The following is a 23,243-nucleotide window of genomic DNA, read 5'->3' as shown; positions in this document are numbered from 1 at the left end:
ACTGTCAGTCATACTGTTGTAACAGGTAGTAGTAGTGACCGTGCTTTGTCCCCGCCCTCGCCCTGGTGGAGAGGAAATCTACATATAGAGGTAACTTTTTCTATTGAACGTGGCTGTTGGAATTGTTTGTGGGTTGGTGGAAGAACTGTGAGTGTTTCAGTCCAGTTTATGGCCTGCATGCACTGATGTGGTTTTGCTGGCAGAGACTTAAATGCTCCTTTGTTGTTTATGGGAGCACCTGAAGGCACTCATTTATTTATAGAGCATCATTGGTGGTAATACAAAATAGGAGGTTGTTCATATCGGTCACATGTAATGCTGTTTTATCAGATTGTTTCCTTATTTTAAGATACATTTTGGATGCTATTATTTATTTCTTTATATATAGTTTGTGGAAACTGAAGAGTGCTTCCAATGTGGTATTTGGCTACAATCATTTGTGGAAGTGGTACGTACCAACTGTTACAATTATCCTGCAAATCAAACATACTTTGTATACCGCCGGAGAGACTGCATTGTGTTTCTTGGATGTATCGAATATGCATATCTTCTGACCGGCCCATTAGAATTGATTGTGTGTTGAATGTGTGGTTGTCACACATTAGGTATGTGTTACCACAAAGTACCACATGAACGTTGATTGATATTGGAGCCTGAGATAATAAAACTGAATAAAAACTAAACTAAGATTGGCTGTTCAGTGTCCACTAATGGCTGATTCCTGGAATCATTAGGAAAATCATGCATTCATAATGATTATTTTTACATTTTATTCCATGGATATATACTCACTGAGCACTTAGGAACAATAAAGTATCTAATCAACTAATCGTGTGACAGCAGTGCAATGCATAAAATCATGTAGATAGGGTTCAGGAGCTTCAGTTAATGTTGACATCAACCATCAGAATGGGGGAAAAATTTGATCAGTGATTTCGACCGTGGCATGATTGTTGGGCTGGTTTCAGTATTTCTGTAACTGCTGAGTTCCTGGGATTTTCACACACAACAGTCTCTAGTGTTTACTCAGAATGGTGTGAAAGACAAAAAACATCCAGTGAGCACAAGTTCTGCAGACGGAAATGCCTTGTTGATGAGAGCGGTCAAAACGGAGAATGGCCAGGCTGGTTTGAGCTGGCAGAAAGGCATTGCTAACTCAGATAACCACTCAATTGTGGTGAGCAAAAAGGCATCTCAGAATGCATAATGAACCATGAGGCGGAATGGCTACAACAGCAGAAAACCATGGGTTCCACTCCTGTCAGCCAAGAACAGAAATCTGAGGCTGCAGTCCGCAGGCTCACCAAAACTGGACAGTTGGAAAACGTAGCCTGGTCTGATGTATCTCATGGACCCTCATGGACTCATAGGCTGTGGTATTCAATCATCGTTTGAATGCCACAGCCTGTTTAAGTATTATTGCATATTCTAATGGCTTCCAGCATGATAACGATGATGTCACAAAGCAAGTTCAGGCTGGTGGTTGTGTAATGGTATGGGGAATGTTTACTTGGCACAATTTGGGCCCGTTAATACCAATCAATCATCGTTTGAATGCCTATTTGATTATTGTTGCATATTCTAATTGTAATGGCACTCTGTTTGACTAACTTACTTCCTTTTATGCCATTTGATGCACATGGTCGAAAACAGGTTGTACGCAGCAATAAAGTCAGTTCCAAACCAGTTTGCCTTTTTTGGTTGTTTACTCCAAAATAATCCATATGAACAAACATACATGTCTTGTATTCTGCTGCTGCTGGCTTTGTCTGCTGCTGGCTTTGTCTGCTGCTGGTAAAAACCATATGTTCTCCCAGCCACATGCATACCTCCCCCCTTCTCCAGCACTACCTCTATTGCCTGATTAAAGTGTGTCTCCGCCAGGTGCATTTGGTTAACCAATTACAGCCTCTCTTATAGTGCTTAAGGTGTGCCCCCTAGTGCCCAAAGATAATCAAACTATACAACTACAATAACCTACTAGAAATAATTAGTCAAATGGCTTCTACACTAATGATTACCAGCATGATCAGCAATGTTCTTCATTGGCCTTCCCAGTCACCGGATCTGAATACAATAGAACACCTTTTGGATGTGGTAGAATGAGTGATTCCCAGAAATTGCGGGATGCAATCATGAATCTCAAAGAATCTCAAAGGAATGTTTTCAACATCTTGTGAGAGCAAAGGGAGGCCCTACCCAGTATTATTATAGTGTTCCTAATAAAGTGCTCAGTGAGTGTACGTTTGTTGAATTGGGGGTACTAAAAGTTACTTGTGTGTAGGTCTGGTACATACTGATGCTCAAATTCCCCAAACATCCATCACATAAATTTGATTATGGTCCAATGGCATTATCCATTTTTCCATCATTAATAAGTCAATGTTACAATCTAAGATCAGACTCTGGAACTTGATTAGTTGCTGGACTTACATCTGAGCTTTCTGTTAGTTACTGTTAGTTATTGCACTGCCAAAATGTCATAACACAGCAGAATTTCAAACACCACATCTCCTTCTAAGAGCTCTTAGTGAGCCTTCATTCATGTTTTGCATTCAGTGCAGTGATACTGATGTCAAACCTATCCATTGGTGTTTACCTCTGAAAGACCAAGTTGTATATGCAGTCATCATTAATCAGGCTACTTTCTTCAGTTCATTGCAGATGGGGTTTTTTGTTTCATCTTTTGTGGACAGTGTTTTATTATTGTTATTTTCCATCACCATGGCAGGACAGGGAATGAGGAGGCTTCCATCTTAACGCCAATAATAACTCTTTTGCTGCAGTTAGTCCAGCAAACCAAATTCTTATTTCCAACAGGATACAGCAGTGGTTGGATTCCGCCAGACAAAGAAGGGATGTACTATAAGTAGAATTATTATGATTCTTTATACTATACATTGAAGTAGTCCATATAAATAAAATGTGAAAATTCTAGCCAGTTCACTAGCTAGCGTGGTGAAGTGCAGTGAAAGCAAAGGCTGGCAGCCTTTTCCTTTTTGCTTTTATGTTGTCAAGTGTTTTTGTCACAGTCTTCTGTTAACAGCATCATTCCATTAAATTAAAAATTGAATTTAAATATCTGTCTATAGTGTGCTAAAATCTATGGTAAAGCCCTTTTAAAATGATATTTTTGTAAAATGTATTGTGGGTTTTCTTTTTTTCCCCATTTCCTGATAGTTGTAGCAACAGTGACAGGCAGCGGCAGTCCCTGGGGAAATCCAGGCGTCAGGCCGCGAGGGGGCCGGCCTACATGTTTAATGCACGCTCTGAAAGCCTTTCCATGATGGAAGAACGTCTCCTGGATGCGGCTGAGTATGGCAACATCCCCGTGGTGCGAAAGATGCTTGAGGAGTTGCCCGAGCTCAACGTCAACTGTGTGGACTACATGGGCCAGAATGCACTGCAGTTGGCTGTGGCCAATGAACACCTTGAGGTGACTCAGATCTTGTTGAAAAAGGACAACCTGGCACGGATAGGGGATGCACTCCTGCTGGCCATCAGCAAAGGATACATCCGCATAGTGGAAGCTATTTTGAGTCATCGGGCCTTTGCTGATGCCCAGAGGCTGACAGTCAGCCCCAGCCAGGTCGAGATGATGCACGACGACTTCTATGCCTACGACGAGGACGGCACCAGGTTCTCACATGACATCACGCCCATAATTCTGGCCTCCCACTGCCACGAGTATGAGATTGTGCACATACTGCTGAGCAAGGGTGCTCGGATTGAGAGGCCACATGACTACTTTTGCAAGTGCAATACTTGTGGCTACCACCAGAAGCATGACTCCTTCAGCCACTCCCGCTCTCGCATCAATGCCTACAAGGGGCTGGCCAGCCCGGCTTACCTCTCCTTGTCGAGTGAGGACCCAGTCATGACAGCTCTGGAGCTAAGCAATGAGCTGGCAGTGCTGGCTAACATTGAGAAAGAGTTCAAGGTATGCATGTTGCCCATAACATGATATTCTTTACACTGACACTCTTTCTACTGATGCTGTTATGATTACCCAAGCTGTTTACATCAGACAGTCATACCTCTTTGAGACGAGGAGGAGCCCTCCTCACACTTCCCTTTTGACAAGCAGAACCATTTTGGCAAACAAAATGCTTCTGGGGGGGTTGACATCTAGTCTTCCCAGTAGGCTATTCTTTGTTTTTCTTAGATCTTACTGCATATAATGGTTCTTATATCTTATAAAAAAAGATGCATGCATTCCCTAAAGGGTCATTATTTAAAGAAAATAGCATTCATCAATAAAGTAAATGTATAAATTCACACCAGTCCTAAATGCTACAGGTATTGAATGTGAAATCACATACTTTGTGATTACTTAGAAGGCAGTGTCAGTGTGTAATGTTTGCTTGATGGAGATAATAACATGTTTAAATGTCTTTACAGAAGATGAGCCAGGGAATTTGCTTTAGGAAGGTTTTGTTTGACGTCAAGTAAACTGTCAGGGGAACCAATGCAGAGACAGCGCTTGCTAGACAGTATTGTGAGACCTCTGGAACATGCGCCAACTAACTCTGTGCACTGCAGCCATCATTTCCTACAGAACAAACACTAAATAAATAGGGGCAGAACATTCAATTTTTACATTTTAAAAAGCCCACCTTTCACATCAAAGCATGTTTAACCTGCCTCAAATATTGAATGACCTTCCTTGAAATTCCAGTAAGGCCATAGTATTTTTGGTGACTAAAATCACATATATTACTGCTAGGAACTGAAGTATATTTACAGCAGCTTTCTCAAATGCAATTCAGCCATTATTGCATTGCATTTCATACCCTCTGGAGGAGGAAGGAAAAACAAGGGATCGAGGGATCAAGTGAATTACTCCCTTCCGTTTCAAAATTTGGAATGAAACCACACAGCCGTTTACACTAATGCCAGTTCACAAACATTTATTACACTGGAGGGACATAACTATAATTATTTTTCTATCATTCAAAGAAATTTATGGAAAATGTCTGAGCACAGACATCATAATCAATTAAATAATTGAAGTGACTATAATGGCAAATCCCTGAATGGCCTCGGACTACATTGTATGGCATTATTATGATATGCATTATGCATGAGCAACAGTAGAGAAATCAATTGCATTGCAATATCGACTTACATCAGTCGATACATTTCTAGCAATTCCTACTTTCAATTCCTTTGAGCTATTGAGTCCAGATAATTTATGACATCAAGATGGACCTGACCTATAGGCCAATAAATGTTTTAGGGCCCTAAAGTGATTTAGAGTTTAATTAGGCGGTTTGCTTCTACAGTAAGAATTTTGCCGGCCGGGAAAACCCTTCCGAGGTTCCAACAGCAGGGGCAATTTGTTGTATTCCGGCCTGTAACAGGCGAAGAAACCACTTGTAGCAAGATTGCCCATAGTCCATAGTGGTTTAGGGTTTGCTTTTCACACAACCACCACCAGATGGCAAATGTGAGCACTCTAATCTACAGCTACATTTTTTTTAAAGACTCAAATTGTAATACTAAATAGAAGCATTTTCACAACTTCCAACCTCCAAGCATTCCAGGTGCACTATACTTCTTGGAGTGTCCACATTCTGCACTGACCCAACAACAGCAATATAGAAATCTAGCTCTTAATTTGCACTAACCTGCTAACTAACAACATCGGTGACATGTTTTGACATCCTTTACATGCATAACAGATTGCATAACTTTACTATATGCTAGGTCCCTGTATCATTAATTAATTAATTGAATTTATGTCATGCTGGTAAAACAAATGGGCCATTTTCTTTCATTTTTCAGTTTCTCAACGCAAATTGAAAAGAAAGAAAAACCTGGCATTTAAATTTTTTTTCCTGTTGCAGTAGCTAATCTGGTAAAGATAAAGCAATGATAATGTTCGTTTTTGGCTGTGGGTTTCCTGTCTTGTGAAATTGTAGGAAGGACAAAGTGATGTTTCAGATCATGTGCAATGGTATACAGACCAGAGGTTTCCAACCACAATATGCTGGATGTTGATGTAATGCTTGCTATGCTATATAGGAAACAAATACAAAATAAGAGGTAAAACAATTATTTAACTGATAAAATTAAAGACTGTGATGAAGTCATTAATGGGCATATTTCACGTCGCTATGGTAACATCTTATGCTCCAGCAAAGCAGTGTACCGTAACCTCCGGTTGTATTTAGGGTAGGCATCCAAACCAGAGATTGAGGATCTAAGGCTAAACTATTCAAGACAACCTAGTTAGCTTGCTGAGTAAGATGACAGAGTTCAGGTCTTCACTTCAAGATCAACCAAAAATTTACAGAAACAATGTTCACTGGCTGACAGATTTACACAATAAAACGGGTTCAAAACTAAAGAATTGACAGTTTATCTTCAACTAGCTACCAAGGCAACATAATCTAGCTAATTTAGCAAGCTAAAATTCTTTAGCTCGCTTTAATCTTATTTATGTTTACTTGATATATCACTGCAAATACAAAATGTGCAGCACAAATTCAGAGACAAAATGCTTCCTAGACATATAGCGTGGAAAAAATTTGGGCTCCCCTGTTTTAAATGTAGACAGCACGGATGGTGCAGGGGGTAGCACTGCAGCCTCACAGCAAGGAGGTCCTGGGTTTGAATCCCGGTTGGCCAGGGCCTCTCTGTGTGGAGTTTGCATGTTCTCCCCGTGTTCGTGTGGGTTTCCTCCCACCTCCCACTCCCGCAGGTTCGGCTGATTTGAGAGTCTACAGTGGGGCAAAAAAGTATTTAGTCAGCCACCAATTGTGCAAGTTCTCCTACTTAAAAAGATGAGAGAGGCCTGTCATTTTCATCATAGGTACATTTCAACTATGAGAGACAGAATGGGGGGAAAGAATCCAGGAAATCACATTGTAGGATTTTTAATGAATTAATTGGTAAATTCCTTGGTAAAATAAGTATTTGGTCACCTACAAACAAGCAAGATTTCTGGCTCTCACAGACCAGTAACTTCTTCTTGAAGAGGCTCCTCTGTCCTCCACTCGTTACCTGTATTAATGGCACCTGTTTGAACTCGTTATCAGTATAAAAGACACCTGTCCACAACCTCAAACAGTCACACTCCAAACTCCACTATGGCCAAGACCAAAGAGCTGTCAAAGGACACCAGAAACAAAATTGTAGACCTGCACCAGGCTGGGAAGCCTAAATCTGCAATAGGTAAGCAGCTTGGTGTGAAGAAATCAACTGTGGGAGCAATTATTAGAAAATGGAAGACATACAAGACCACTGATAATCTCCCTCGATCTGGGGCTCCACGCAAGATCTCACCCCGTGGGGTCAAAATGATCACAAGAACGGTGAGCAAAAATCCCAGAACCACACGGGGGGACCTAGTGAATGACCTGCAGAGAGCTGGGACCAAAGTAACAAAGGCTACCATCAGTAACACACTACGCCGCCAGGGACTCAAATCCTGCAGTGCCAGACGTGTCCCTCTGCTTAAGCCAGTACATGTCCAGGCCCGTCTGAAGTTTGCTAGAGAGCATTTGGATGATCCAGAAGAGGATTGGGAGAATGTCATATGGTCAGATGAAACCAAAATAGAACTTTTTGGTAAAAACTCAACTTGTCGTGTTTGGAGGTGAAAGAATGCTGAGTTGCATCCAAAGAACACAACATCATGCTTTGGGGCTGTTTTTCTGCAAAGGGACCAGGACGACTGATCCGTGTAAAGGAAAGAATGAATGAGGCCATGTATCGTGAGATTTTGAGTGAAAACCTCCTTCCATCAGCAAGGGCATTGAAGATGAAATGTGGCTGGTTCTTTCAGCATGACAATGATCCCAAACACACCGTCCAGGCAACAAAGGAGTGGCTTTGTAAGAAGCATTTCAAGGTCCTGGAGTGGCCTAGCCAGTCTCCAGATCTCAACCCCATAGAAAATCTTTGGAGGGAGTTGAAAGTCCGTGTTGCCCAGCGACAGCCCCAAAACATCACTGCTCTAGAGGAGATGTTGTCGAGGACCCGGCCCTAGGCCCCCCTGACGAGAGATTGACGTGGGATGGGTTAAGAAGGAATGCATTGTTAACCCCTCGCACACGCCATCGAGGTGGTAGTAAGAACGCCCGTAAGAAGAAAAATATGTGGTACAAGATAAATGTACAACCGTATATGGATACTGAGGAGTCTGAAGTCAGAGGACTTAGATTCAGGGTTTTAGAGAGCAAGGCTAAAGGCCTGACTGAGGCCATGTGTAGAATGTGTTCTAGCATGACCATGGAAGATGCTGAACACGCTGAATGGGAAATTGGTGACCCAGGGAGTTTTGCATTCAAGGAGACGATAGATGTGATAACATACTTGGTTGACACGTGTGGGCTTGCTCCTACAGGGGAGGAGCACAAGGCCTGGTTAAAGCAACAGGATGAGAAAGACAATGAAGATAATTGGGAGATCAAAGAGCAGGAGGAGATTGAAAAATGTAAGAGAGATAAGGAAAATGGAAAGGATGTCAATACCAAAAGAAGATTAAGAGGCTTCAAGGGCCTTCCTGATTATAGCACAAATAATTTATCGGATAGATTCAAAGGACTGACTATAGAGGAGTTAAATGATGAATTACACTCAGTTATTAGCTGGATGTCCTTTGTAGATCCCTTAAGGCGCCACAAAAAGGGGCACCTGAAGAGTGTATTGAGATGGTGGCAGGCATTAACTTCTGGCTTGCATGAGATCAAAGTTTGGAGGAAGTCAAGGAGAGACTATGAAATTGAAACAGACACCAGTGATGAATAGGTTCCTTAAAAAAATACAAAAAAGCTAGTGTTTTTCCACTCGTATATTAAGATGGTGGAAATTCCCAAACCGGAGGGGCACATGAGATAAAATATTGGGGAAATTTCTTTTGAGGTATGAGAAAATGACAATTGGAAAAACAGAAATAATGAATATGGTCATTAAAAAACAAGTTACATAAGAGATAAATGTCTTCCCGCTTGAAATATTAGGGACATTTCTTATCAAAAAGGTACACTTTTGTTTGCAAAAAAGATATATAAGGAATAAGCTTTTAGACCTTAGGGTAGGATCTTAGAATTTGGCTTCAGAAGATATCTACAAGCTGTTGAAGAAAGAGCCACGCAGAACTATAACCAAGCTGGAGTGGTAATTATAATCTATATTACTTGTAGAAGTAGGAAAAGTAACACATTATAAGTTTCCTTTTATTTTAATGTCTTTTATTTCTCATTAAGGTACTACATAAGGTAGAAAAATATAGAGAAGTTATCATATTTAGATAAATATAATATTCTAGGAATAGTTTCTCTTAAATGTCCAGAAGGGGGAGCTATAGGATAAGGCTAAGGCCAAAGAGGATGGATATTTGAGGGGTGTACCTTGATTTTTAAACATCATAGGTGGAAAGGTAAAGGGGTATATGTAACTTGCATGTGATCAGCAAACTGAAAAAGATGATATGTACACTGTAATCTGTATAACTCTATTCTTTTGATTGATTATAATAAAGTATATCTTACTATAATCATATGTGATAAAGATTCTTTAGAGGAATACATTGAATACAGGACATCGAATACCAGATTTGCATCACACCCTTCACTTCGAGACTGGGCTGGAAGTTCAGTAGAACTTACCAGGGCTCCAGGATGTTCGGAGTACTTGAGTTCGTCCCCGAGACACCTCATGGTGAGGTACTGCTCGTGGGAACGTAAGGTCTGAGCTCGGCAAGGGGTCCGTGGCTCACAACAATTTTGGCGCCCAACGTGGGGCACGAGTAGTTGAGAACTGCTCACGGCCTAGTGAGGCACTGCCCGAGTAGATTCCTGCTCGAGGGGCTCGAGTTGATTACTGGCACTGAAGAGAAAGGTGATAGGCACCTAAGTAGTGAAACCGTAATACTCGAACTCGAAAGGAATCGAGAAAATATAGAATAAGCTACAATATTAGAAGACTGTATAGGACAGTAAATTCTAATAGTAGGGACTAAACAAGTCGTGCCTCCGACAGAGGGAGAGGCGTTGGTTCAAAAAATACATGAAGAGAATGGACATTTCTCTTTTAATGTAATTAAGAAACAGAATAGGTTACATATACCCAAGATTCGTGCACTGGGTACACCCTTATCCATCCTCTGCGGCAATGTGCATGGAGGAATGGGCCAAAATACCAGCAACAGTGTGTGAAAACCTTGTGAAGACTTACAGAAAACGTTTGACCTCTGTCATTGCCAACAAAGGGTATATAACAAAGTATTGAGATGAACTTTTGTTATTGACCAAATACTTATTTTCCAACATAATTTGCAAATAAATTCTTTAAAAATCAGACTGTGATTTTCTGAATTTTTTTTTTTCTCATTTTGTCTCTCATAGTTGAGGTATACCTATGATATACCTATGAAAATTACAGGCCTCTCATCTTTTTAAGTGGGAGAACTTGCACAATTGGTGGCTGACTAAATACTTTTTTGTCCCACTGTAATTGCCCATGGGTATGGGTGTGTGAGTGAATGGTGTGTGTGCCCTGTGATGGACTGGTGACCTGTCCAGGGTGTATTCCTGCCTTTTGCCCAGTGAGTGCTGGGATAGGCTCCAGTGACCCTGTACCCTGGATGGTTTTAAATGTCTGTTACAATCAATCTGTATGTGATTAACTCGTAGTTAAACGAGACCTTTCTGCAAATTCTAAAGCAATATTGCTTGGTGCAGTGGGTAGCACTGCCGCCTCACAGCAAGGAGGTCCTGGGTTCGAATCCCCGTCGGCCGGGGCCTCTCTGTGCGGAGTTTGCATGTTCTCCCGGTGTCTGCATGGGTTTCCTCTGGGTACTCCGGTTTCCTCCCACAGTCCAAAGACATGCACGTTAGGCTGATTGGAGAGTCTCAATTGCCCGTAGGTATGAGTGTGTGAGTGAATGGTGCGTGTGCCCTGTGATAGACTGGCGACCTGTCCAGGGTGTATTCCTGCATTTCGCCCAATGTATGCTGGGATAGGCTCCAGCGACCCTGATCAGGATAAGCAGGTTCAGATAATGGATGGATGGATGGACTGTTTACAAATGATAAAAAAGGGCCCTGTGCAAAAGTTTAGGAACCCTTTTGGATTATTATTAAAAATACCTACATGGCCACCAAAGAAGAATATTTGGAGAAAAAACGGTGAAGCCTTTGTAGAGAAGATGAACTTGCCAACTGTTCAGCATGGAGGGGGATCCATTATGCTTTGAAATATTGTGCAAGTGAAAGGAATAATGGACTCCACTAAATATCAAGAAAATCTAGAGGCTATTGTTCATAGACATTATGTCAGTCCAGACATTTAAGTTGAAGAGAGGTTGGGTATTCCAGCAAGACAATGATCCAAAGCATACCTCGAAAGCAACCACAAAGTACATCCAGGAAAGACGTATGAAGGTTTTGGGATGGCCGCCACAGTCCCCAGACTTGAATAGTTTTGAAAATTTGTGGAGAGATCTCAAAACAAGCCAGACATGCAAGAAGGCCTAGAGGTGTTCTGCCTGGAAGAATGGGGAAAAATTCCTGAGGTGAGAATTGAAAGACTCTTAGCTGGTTACAGGAAGCGTTTACAAGCTGTTATAGTTGCCTGAGGAGGTGTTACAAAGTACTAACTGACAGCGTTCCCAGACTTTTGCACAGGGTCCATTTCCTTTTTCTTTTATTTTGAAACTTTCAAAAAATTTTATTAAAAGTTATCTTGCTTTGAAATTATGAAGAAATGTGTCATGTTTAAGGTTGTACCATTTAGCCGACCCTCTTTTGTAAAGTTGTATTAAATTGTTAACGTGTGGTGCAGGGTGGAGCTGGCCCAGACACCAATGTAAAGCCCGTAATAGCCTACAATATATTTGGAACTAGTATTGTTATAGAAACATGGATGTTGTTAACATCAGGGCCAAAACATAAACATATTTTATTTACATAACTTATATTTAAACCAGCCTCGGAAATATATGTTGGCAAAGGGAAAAATTGTCAGAAGAAATGTAATAATGGAATCACAGGGACAGGTGCAAAAATACCACTCAAATATCCTGTAATAATATTAATTTTGTATTTTATATGAATTCATGTTACTATCTTGCTGATAGAATGTAACCAAATCACTTTTAGAAATTTATAAACAGTGTCAGGTTGGTTATGACTTACACTATAGTGCTGGCTTCTGTTAACTCCAATCTCTTGATCAGTTAAGCTTGTTGTAAAATATGATTACATTTTACAATATTTTTCCCTTGATCACAGTGGGTTTAGTGTGGAGTCCTGAAATCAGTCAAAATGATCACTGCAGTCCTAATTAGGACATACTCTGTACAGTATTAATTCTGTCATTTCACAGTGGTTAAGTTTGTGTTTGTTTAGACATACCTAATGCATGTTGGATAATGGAGAGATTTATTCAGGTTCAGCTACAAACCACATTGTTATACTGATTTTACAAAAATGTGTATCTATATTCCTCAACATGCCTATTTGATTTATGGATATGTATGCCCCGATTGGAGGTGCTTCACTTATTACTATATATATGTCTCAGTTAAATGTTGTAATGCACAGTTTGGAATATTTTAATATCACAATTCACAATACATTTGCTGCATTAGTTATGCTGAACACTTGGATATTGACATTAGCCCAGTAGTAGCTGTCTATTTTAAATTGGATTCCCTTAAAATAGTAATTGTAATGGTAATGTAATGTATACCTCTCCCTTTTTTTGTTCTGAGAATGTTTTGATGGGAAATTAGTGGGTATGTTGCTGAGAACTGAAGGGCTGTCTCTGTGGGAAAAGGACAAATAAAATCATTTATAAGCAGGCGCTAATCTCAGGGGAATAGTTTGCATTAGCCCTGTCTATTTGAGATGTAATCTTTCGATGCACATGAAAACTGACCTAGGTCACTGGTTTTGCGGACTTCTGGGAAGGGGCAGTGTGGAGACAGGGCTCAATCCACAGTCCCACAGTTTTTTATAATTTGTCCAGGAAACAACAGCTCCCTGGTGTTTCTTGGTGAGTAGCACAAAAGAGTAGGCCTAAACAGTTTATAATGAGGCACAGAGAAACTTCTCACATTTCTTGGCATGGTGCCATTTCTAGGCAGAGTCTAACAGACTGAATTCCCCTCCTCTTCCCAATAGAACGATTATAAGAAGCTGTCTATGCAATGCAAAGACTTTGTGGTGGGGCTTCTGGACCTATGTCGGAATACTGAAGAAGTGGAGGCCATTTTGAATGGTGACATCGACTCCGATCATAGCTGTGAACCCTCAGGTCAACAAAGCCTTATTCGGTTAAAACTGGCCATAAAATACGAACTGAAAAAGGTAAGGATGTGAGCACATCATGAAAATGACTCAAAAGTTAATTAACTTTTATTTTATACCTGCAGCATTGCTTTTTTTATAAAATACAATGCACAGTGACTAATAGAACAGAGAATGCTGTTGAACAAGGCTCATGAAAAACATGTATTTTAATTGTGAATAGTCTGCCAAGAAATTTATGGTTCCATGGTTTTTCTGCTTAAAATGTATAGTAATAGAGCCGCGGTGGCGCAACAGGCTAAGACGCAGCAGACTTGCGGTTGCAGTTTGCTGCAGTTGCACACTGGGGACCGGGGTTCGATTCTCGGTCCTGCCAAAAGCCAAGTTTGGCCGGCTCATGTGGAGCAGCAATAATTGGCTCGCTGATCCAGAGGGAGGGACTTGGCAGGGTTAGTAGATCGCCGCACAAAAACAAGCACCTTCGAGCGCCTCGGAATCACAGTCATGACTTCTGAGACAAGACGGCTTGAAGAAGGTGTGTTGCTCTCCTGCCGGTGTGGGCAGTGTATCTAATACTAGCTATAATTGTACTACCAAATTGGCTACCAAATTGGGAGAAAAGGGAAAAAAATATATAACTAAATCTACACACCTGTGCTGTTAAATTTTTAATTAATTTTGACAAACAACAACGGACAACAATGACAACAAAACCTTCGCATTATAGATGGGGGATATTTCACGAAGCAGGATAACCAAGTTGAAGCTGGATAACTGCCAAAGCTCATTCTCACACAGGTTTCCATGCTGTACTCAGTGCATACTTGCCAACCCTGGGACGATGTTCTAGCTGAAGGTGGGGGGTCTGGGGGGGTCCAAGGAAACATTTGAGTTTCAGTTTCCGCCATTCTGGTGACTTTTATACTATGGTAATAGATAAATAATAAGCACAGTGCAGCAGCATTTTATAATACATATACTTTTCTCTCACTTAATTTTTCTCAGCTTCTTCCTCTGTCTTTACTTTTACTCTCCATTTATCTCTCAACCATTATCTCTCTTAAGTCTATGTATAAATACATAGCTGAAGAGCGTATGGGCCATAGAGTTCAGTGCTATAGGCTCTCTTTGTGTGCATGTAACTTTGGAAATGATACATTTGGTATCGCTGTATTTTCGTCTGGGTGGAAAGGGGGGAATTTCACAGTTCTGGGGCTTATAACCTATATGCGGTACAGACGGATTAACAAGAAAAATTGTCTCAATTGTAAGAAATATGGGAGAATTGTGACCCCAGGAGGATTCTGGGAGAGGGCAGTGAAAATTGGGTGTCTCCCAGGAAAATCGGGTTGGTTGCCAAGTGTGACTCCAGACACCAATGCAATTATCCAGCTAACTCAGGCCCTGGTTTGGTTCATATAGGCATATATAAATGCATAAGTATGAACAACACAGTCATTTCATTAGTAAAATACAAGCTCACTTTAAGTGAAACAAAAATCAGTACAACGATACTACCAAAAGTACTACTATACTATATACCATGAGTGGGGACATGACAACTGGTTTCACCCATGAAACACTGGATGGATGTGGCATAGGGGAGGTGGGAGGTAAAGTCTGACCGCAGAGGGGGTGAGAACATGGGTGATGGCGAAGGGGCCAATTAACCTGGGGGTAAGTTTGGGGCAGCAGAGGAGAATGCCTCTGGAGGATAGCCAGACCTTCTGGCCAACAGTGTAGAGGGGGCAGGGTGCCGGCGGCAGTCAGCAAACCACCTCATTTCAGTGACGCTCTTTAAAAGTGTGGTTCAGGCCCTCTTCCAGGTCTGACGGGCCCGCTGAATGAGGAGCTGGCACCTCCACCTCCCTCTCCTCAGGGAACATAGAAGGCTGATAGCAAGAGCAAGAGATGGCCAAAGAGTTGTAGGCATACTCAATCCAGGGTAGGTTTTCCACCCCGGAGGCCAGTGATTTCACCACCATGCAGCAGAGCGTCTACCACCATCAGGACAACAGACATTCCCTTGGCAACGGGTAGACCGGTAATGAAGTCCAAGGCCACGTGGAACCATGGGCGACGGGGAACAGTTGGAGGAGTCCCTGGGGCCACTGGTTGCTGGACTTCCCGCGGGAAGACTCGGGACAGGCAGCCACAAATTTGGCCGTATCAGGTTTGGTGGATGGCCACCAGAAGTGGCGGCCCAGGAGAGCCAGCGTACGGCTGACCCCAGGGTGACAGGCGAGTCGGGATGAGTGGGCCCACTCCAGGACAAGCGGATGAACCGCTTCAGGGACAAACAAACGGTTGCTCGAGTGTTGTCAGGGGCTGGACGATACCTTGCTGATGATATTGAGCTGAGTGGCAGCGACCAGGGTCCAGGAAAGCAGGATGGTGGCAGGCTCTTTCTTGTCTGCTTGAGGAGGTAAGTAAAGTCGGGAGAGGGCATCAGGTTTCACATTCTTGGAGGTCAAGGAGAAGTTAAAGCGGTTGAAGAACAGTGACTACCTGGCTTGGCGGGGATTGAGTCTTTTGGCCGACCTCAGGTACTCCAGGTTGCGGTGGTCGGTCCAGACATTGAACGGTGTGGTGGTCCCCTCCAGCAGACGATGCCACTCCTCAAAAGCCAACTTTACTGCTCGGTCACGGATACTGTAATTCCTTTCCGTGGGTGAGAGGCGGCGAGAGAAGAAGGCACAAGAGTGGACTTTGTTATCCGCGGACCACTGGGACAGTACAGCTCCGACCCCCATGTCGGAGGCATTCACCTCAAGGGTGAATTGCTTCACTGGGTCAGGCCTGGTTAGTACAGAAGTGCCTCTTCAGCTGATGAGGATATCGTCCAGGTAAACAAACTCAAAACGGTTGATCATGTCCCAGAGGACATTGTTGATGAGGTTCTGGAAGACGGCTGGAGCGTTGGTGAGCCCGAACGGGATCACAAGGTATTCCTAGTGGCCGCTCGGGGTATTGAAGGCTGTTTTCCCCTCATCACCCTCTCAGATGTGGACCAGGTGGTGGGCCTTGCGGAGATCCAGCTTGGTAAAATACTGGCAATTCTGTAATGAGGAGAAGGCTGAGGAAATGAGTGGGATGCGGTAGCGGTTCTTTATGGTGATGTCATTGAGTGTTATATATAGTCGATGTTCCCTGGACCCAGTTGATTTGGGGGTTGTGTTGGAGGAGCCAAGGTCTGCCCAACACCACAGGGACCAGGGGAGACTTCATAATGTAGAACGTTATCTCCTCCTGGTGGTTGCCTGAGATCTGCAGCCGAACTGGGGATGTGATGGTGTCGACTGTGGCCAAGGGTGCGCCAGTGAGCGCATTGCTGCAGAGGGTCTGGGAGAGAGTGGATGTCGGAACTCCCAGGCAATGGACCAGAGTGGGGCATCGGCGCCGAAGTCAATAAGAACTTGCACTTGGTGGCGAGCCCCCTTCCAGGAGATGTAAGCCATGATGGTAGACCTTGAGGTTGCGGGGGATGGAGTCATGGTGGCGCCCGTCGGCCAAATGCCATTAATGTAATGTAATGTAATGTATTGTCTTTATTATAAATAAAGCAGATCAGACAAGGGTCGATAGCCAGCAAACAGATACAGCAGGGATAAGGCAGTTCATAGTAGAGTGTCTAAGCAATAGGTCAAGACACCAGCAAACAGGAACAATGAGGATAATCCAAAATGTAGTCATGGTCACAAGCGAAGGGTCGAAAAACGAACAGGTCAATCAGGCAGAATCGGGATCCAGAAGATGAAGTCGAAAAACAGAAATGGGTCAATAAACAGCCGTTCAAAATCAGACATACGGGATAAACAAAACGCAGAAGTCGGGGGCGAAACAGGTTGTAACAGAAATCAATCAGGAAATAATGCTGGTCAAAACGTATAACAATCTGCTGACGAAACATTCAAGCAGAGGGGTTTTCATAAGACAGGTAACAAGAGGAAATGATGTGGGGAAACAATCAGGATGTGAAAACACTGGTGAAACAAATAACAATGAACGAACAAACTGACAGGGTGACTACGGTGTGCACAGAGGGTACTAAGACACAGAATCACGACGCACTTAGACAAAAGATTACACCGTGAAAAACACGAAACCAAGCTGTGCCAATATCCACGATATACCACAGGTTCGAGTTCCATAATGCTTTTATACAACGGTTACCACTTTTAACTTAAAAAATTTCACAAAAATTTTTTTTAATGGAACTATGTTTTATGGTAAATGTATTCTTCCACTGAACAGTATGCTAGTTTATTGGTTGCTAAGCAACGGTATTGCTAACGTTAGATATCAATAATGCATCCCCACTGCACTAGTTAAGCAACTTTAGCTAGCAATAATGTATCCCCCTCCACTAGCTAAGCAACGGTAATAACCTTAGGTACTAGCAATTATGTATTCCCACTGCACTAACGTTAGCTAAGCAATGCTATTGCAATAATGTATGCCAACTGCACTAATGTTAGCTAGCTAGCTTGCTAGTTTACTTTACACCTGATGAGACTGACACACAAGTCATTTGTCTTTGTTGTAAACGTTTATCTGGGCACTGTCACATAACATGCAGTTCATTAAATAACTCAGTGTCATTATGAGTCATCATTTGCTTTGCCAAGGTTTGGTGGTCTTGCTGGTATTTCCATCTGAGGATGTTACCTTAGTATTTTTTTCATTCCTATCCTACTCCTTTCCAAATCCCTGAGAAGGTCAAAGGACACTTTAAAATCACTCATTTTGTTTTATTTTGGTAGGCTACTAGCGGCAAAATTATGACAACATTAGATTCATTTCGGTTACAAAGTAGATAACGGTGATCTACAAACGCAGAGTAATGTGTTAAGATTCTATTTAGCATATATTGTGGATATTGGCATTGTTATATACGGCATTGAGGACGCAGACGCAGACCAGGGGATAATCCAAAAACGCTGTTATTTATTCCGAGTTCGAAAGCCAAGAGATCTAAGACAATGCCAAAAACAGAAAGCAAAAGAATAGACGAGTAAACAGGCAAAAAGGTCAAAAATCCAGTAAACCAAAGGGCGAAAGTACAAAAGGGCGAAGGCAAAAATTGAAGTAACTAAAACAAAGCAGATAATCAAAAACCAGGAAAGCAGATGGGCAAACAAAACAAGAGGGCAAGGCAAGCTCGAAAATCAAGTCAAAGGGGTGTCTCAGGAATCTCAAAATATAGGCGTATAATGAATTTGGCTCTATAAATGATCAACGTTCTGACAATGGGTGAAACGGAGACTGAGGTTTAAATACATGAGGGAAGGTGACAATCTAGGCGGGGCTGGGGAGAAAGTGGGCTAAACAAATAGACAACAGGTGGGGAAACATAATAGGGTAATAACATCATAACAGGAGGGAGATGTACGTAACTAGCTGCACATAACCAAACATGTAAAACATACGGCTCCGGATTAGGGAGTAGACATTTGCATAGATTGAAGACGTAGTGATAGTCAGAGACAGGTGCGAACACTTCGCTGAAACTAAGCGAGTAATCAGGGCTAGCATAGGGAGGCGGAGTTATAGAACAGTGCAGAAACACTAAGAGATTGCGTTAGTGAATTAGTTGCGTGAATACTTCTAAGTTAGTTAGTTAGACAGTAAGTGTATTAATCAGATTAGTACTGTACAATATCTAGATTAGTAGTAGTTAGTAAGAATAGTGCTTTACAACATTTAACTACCAAGAGAAGCAGGAAGTAAGAATTGCGAGGGTGGAAGGAATGTTGAAAACCCGAAACTACTGTAAACACCCGAATAGTGGGACACGCAGACAGGGGAGTGACTCAGCTGGTTAACATTCAGACGCAGACATAACGGGATCACAAATGAAAAACTGTAATGGAAAACGATAACCAAGGATGTATGGTAATGAATAAATAACAAGAATAAACATTAATACGAACAGGACAGATACAGAAACATTACAGGCATGGCTGGAACACAAACTGACCAATAGAGACAATGGACCAGACCTATCCATTGTATAAAGGGTATGTCAGGAAGAATACATTTCCTGCTTCATTGTTCTTGGATGGTCACCTAACACCTCAATCGTACTGAATGATCAAGGGCGGTTAGGAAGCCCATACTGAATGATCAAGGGGGGTTCACTGTCTGCTTTGCTGACAATGACCATTTGGTTTCCTTGATCACATCATATACATACAAAATAATGTGTATTCGTCTGCCTGTCACCCAATCAGGGACAAGTACCTGTATTTTACATCAGGAGGTTTGGGGCATAAAAGCTAATTCCTTTCTAACATGAGTTTGTAATTGAACTGCCTTGCTTCATACTGTTATTAAAAACCCAAAATATTGGACGACTAGTTTTACTTCACAAAGGACCCAATTCCTACAGGTATTAACCATTAAGAAAATGTACTTGATTCATGTCTGCATCTCATAATGTTATCATCCTGCCCTCCTGTTTCCCCTCCCCTGACTATACATGCCCCTGCCTCCTGACCATGCTTCTCGGGTGGCTTCTGCACCTGCCCATGCTTCTTCCTGGCTCCACCACTTGTCGCTTCCATTTCCTATCTCTCCTCTACCCCCTTGTATTTTCCCTTGCCCCTCCCACACAGTTTGTGGCACATCCTAATTGCCAGCAGCAGCTCCTGTCCATCTGGTATGAGAACCTAAATGGGCTTCGGCAGCAGACCACCGCCATCAAATTCCTGGTTGTCATGGGTGTGGCCATAGGTCTACCCTTCCTGGCCATGGTGTACTGGATTGCCCCATGCAGCAAGGTTAGTTCCCTCCCCCACAGAGTGTGTTAGTCTAGAGAGTCCCTCTATGATTTATGAATTCAATATAAATAAAAAATAAAAGAGGTTCAAATGACTATGATTTGGCACATTTTTTCACTTCATTTTCAGCATTAGTGGGGCATCTGCCTGGGGCATGGAAGTATGCATGTACAGTGCAGCCTGTGCATTTGGACTGTTGGTACAATTTCTGTTCTTTTGGTTCTGTAGTCCATCACATTGGATTTTAAATGAAACAATAAATGTGAGGTTAAAGTGCAGACTGTCCCCTTTAATTTGAGGGTATTTGCATCCATATCCATGTCATGCGTGTAGGAATCACATCCCTTTTAAAGCATAGTCCCCCAGAGGACCAAAAGTCATTGGATGGATGGCTTTTCAGCTGCTTCCAAATAGTCAGGTGTATTCAATTGCTTCCTTAGTGCAGGTATAAGAAATATTTCAGCATCTAGTCTTGATTCTTGGCTTTTTATTGCCTTTGTTATTGGGGTTAGTCAACATAAGGCCAATGGCAGTCAAGGAAGCCAAGTCTATTGTTTATGTCTCATACAGTTTTTTTTTTTTTCTTATTTCTCAGCTTCATAATGGCTTCCTTGACTGCACTGTTGGCCATAACTGTGGAGATATAGGCATGCCAGTTGTGGGACACGCATTATTTTGGCTTTCACTCCTTTTTAAATTTACTTTAAGATATTTTTGGCTGATACAACCTCTGCCGAACCTTCTTAAAAAAGTTAAAAAGAAAAACAAGAATAAAGGAGCATCATGCTAGATTGAAATTGTACTTGAGCCCAGTCAAAAGCAGTGGAATCAAATTGAGTTCAGTTCAGTCTTCTATTGCTGAAAGTTCAGTCCATCAACAAGATTAGAAGTACTTAATTTTTCCCCACAAGAGAGCTTCTTATGCATTATTTGGTACAATGGTACAACATCATACACACTGTTATGTTACTCGTGTCTCTTTCCCCCTTTTCAGTTGGGAAAGATCATGCGTGGTCCTTTTCTGAAATTTGTCGCCCATGCTGCGTCCTTCACCATTTTCCTTGGCCTTCTTGTCATGAATGCGTCAGACCGCTTCGATGGAACAAAGCTGCTGCCAAACATGACCATTCATGACCACCCGATGCAGCTGTTCCGCATGAAGACCACCCCTTTCACCTGGATGGAGATTATGATCATTTTGTGGGTCATAGGTCAGTTACTCTAATTGCTCTCAACAGAGAGTCAATCAGTTTTTGTCAGGGCATATAATGCATTCTAATGTGGCCGAGGTAGTATGGAGTGGTGAACATATGGGAGACAGACAGCAGTTGCCCCATTGGTAGCACAGCTCATCTAATCTTATCAACTTGTAGTTTGAAATATAATAAAATCAAGTAAGAAATGTAATGTAATGGCTAAATGATACTGACTAAATGATATATCACCATCCCCAAAATGTCCTTAGGTGACTTGTTTATGCAATGAAATGTCTCTGTCACCATGTGATTGTTGTGTAATCTTTTTGTACTCCTGGTTGGAACAGTGAACTTATTAATTTGTTTTAATTTTTTTTTAAAACAGAAATTGATAAAATGAAAAAAAAAAAAAAAAAAAAAAAACAGCTACAAAAGCAAAAGCAACATTGTTCTACTTTAAGTTGTATTCAGAGTGAGCCGAAAAGGTCAAATTCACACAGGTCACTATGCACTCTGTATGATGTCTGTGTGAATTGCTACTGTAGTGTAGTGGGGTATGCTATCTGTAGAGCATGAACATCTATTGGTTTTCCAATATGATACTGTTAATTTACGGTTTACAGTAACATTGAAACCACCATGGTCAAAACCAAGTTAATTCACTTTACAGGGCAGAGGCAGTATGTTTCAAATCCATTTTTAATTTTTCCTTTTTTGCATTTATATCATGAAACACCAAATGCATTCATTTTCAGTAAACAATTTTAAAAATTTGAACACCAAAGCAGGCCATGCAGCCAAATAGACCTTAAAAACATATAGAATAATGTGTTTTGAAGATGTGAAGAGTATGTTTGAGTGTGTGTATGAGTGCATGATTGAGTAAGGGTGAGTGAATGAGTGAGTGAGTTTGTGCATGATTAAGTGGTTAAATGTTTATGTAAAAAGGTGAGAGGGCGAGTGTATGGTATGTTCGAATATGTTTGAGTGTCTGTGTGCTTGAGTCAATGACTGCATGTTTAGTGTATGAGTGCCTGTCTGAGTGAGTGAGTACATGCTTCAGTGAGGGTGGGTGACTGAGTGAGTGAGCATATGCTTCTTTGAATATGCATGTGTGTGAGAGTGCCATTGCAGTTGGAAACAATCGCAGACTGGGCTGGGGGTTTGGAACTGATTGGGGCGGGGGGGGAGCATTCAGGTTGTAAAACCAAACAGTCCAGACAAATATGCAATGCTGGAGGAAATCTTCTGCTTGCACATTATACAGGTAGAATTCTGGAGGTTCTTTTCTGCTAATTCCACAAATTTGTCTTGCGGAATCTAAATCCTGTCCTGACCTATGGCATTGGTCCGTACGTGGACCATGACCACTAGATCCCTCCCTGCTCTTGTCAGGTTCTTTTTCTGTTATCTGTTTTATGTCCAATTCCCTAGCGTTTTTGCCTTTTGTTACCGCTGTGCTTTCCGTAGTCTGTTACCTGCTCCATTCACCTTCATCCATCTATTTAAGCTGTGTCCCATTTCGTGTCTCTACCTCCCCACTCCTTATATGTACTTCTTTCCTGTCATTTCTGCCATTTCTCTCACCTACTTCTCATTGTCTGTCAATTAGTAGTGTATTTAAACCGGCGTTTTCAGTTTCTTGTTGCAAATTCATCTTTCTGTTGTTCTGTCTGTAAGGGAGCAGGGGCGGGAGACCAAGAGCAACCGGGAAGGGATCACAAAGTTACCAACGATAAGTTGGATAACCACTAAAATAGGCGAGGAAAGAACGGAAAAAGGGAACCAAACTCCCCGGCGATCCGCCAACAGAAAAACTGACCTGAGCTATACTGGTCAGGAAAAACGAAACAAGATTTTTTACCGGCAGTCTCGGACGGGCTAAACTTTATGCGCCGACTGTGCCACTCGCTATTCAAAACAGAAGCGGAACCCAGAAACAAAAATAGGGAAGGTTCTCAGGAACTAACCAACCCAAAGGAAAACAAACTAGGTCCCTAAAC

At 42.0% G+C, this 23,243-nt stretch overlaps 1 protein-coding gene across 1 annotated transcript in view; it reads left to right on the top strand.

Annotated features, from left to right (window-relative positions):
- Positions 1-23,243, top strand: part of trpc6a (transient receptor potential cation channel, subfamily C, member 6a) — a 78,984-nt gene that overhangs the window by 8,286 nt on the left and 47,455 nt on the right. The window contains exons 2-5 of the mRNA XM_061249399.1: positions 3,181-3,940; positions 13,137-13,322; positions 19,880-20,044; positions 21,039-21,255. Coding sequence (XP_061105383.1) covers positions 3,181-3,940; positions 13,137-13,322; positions 19,880-20,044; positions 21,039-21,255 — 1,328 coding nt within the window. The remainder of the gene's footprint in view (positions 1-3,180; positions 3,941-13,136; positions 13,323-19,879; positions 20,045-21,038; positions 21,256-23,243) is intronic.

This window comes from Conger conger, chromosome 7 (genome assembly GCF_963514075.1).
Source record: "Conger conger chromosome 7, fConCon1.1, whole genome shotgun sequence".
Classification (NCBI taxonomy): Eukaryota; Metazoa; Chordata; class Actinopteri; order Anguilliformes; family Congridae; genus Conger; species Conger conger.
This window is presented reverse-complemented; position numbering and strand designations above follow the sequence as displayed.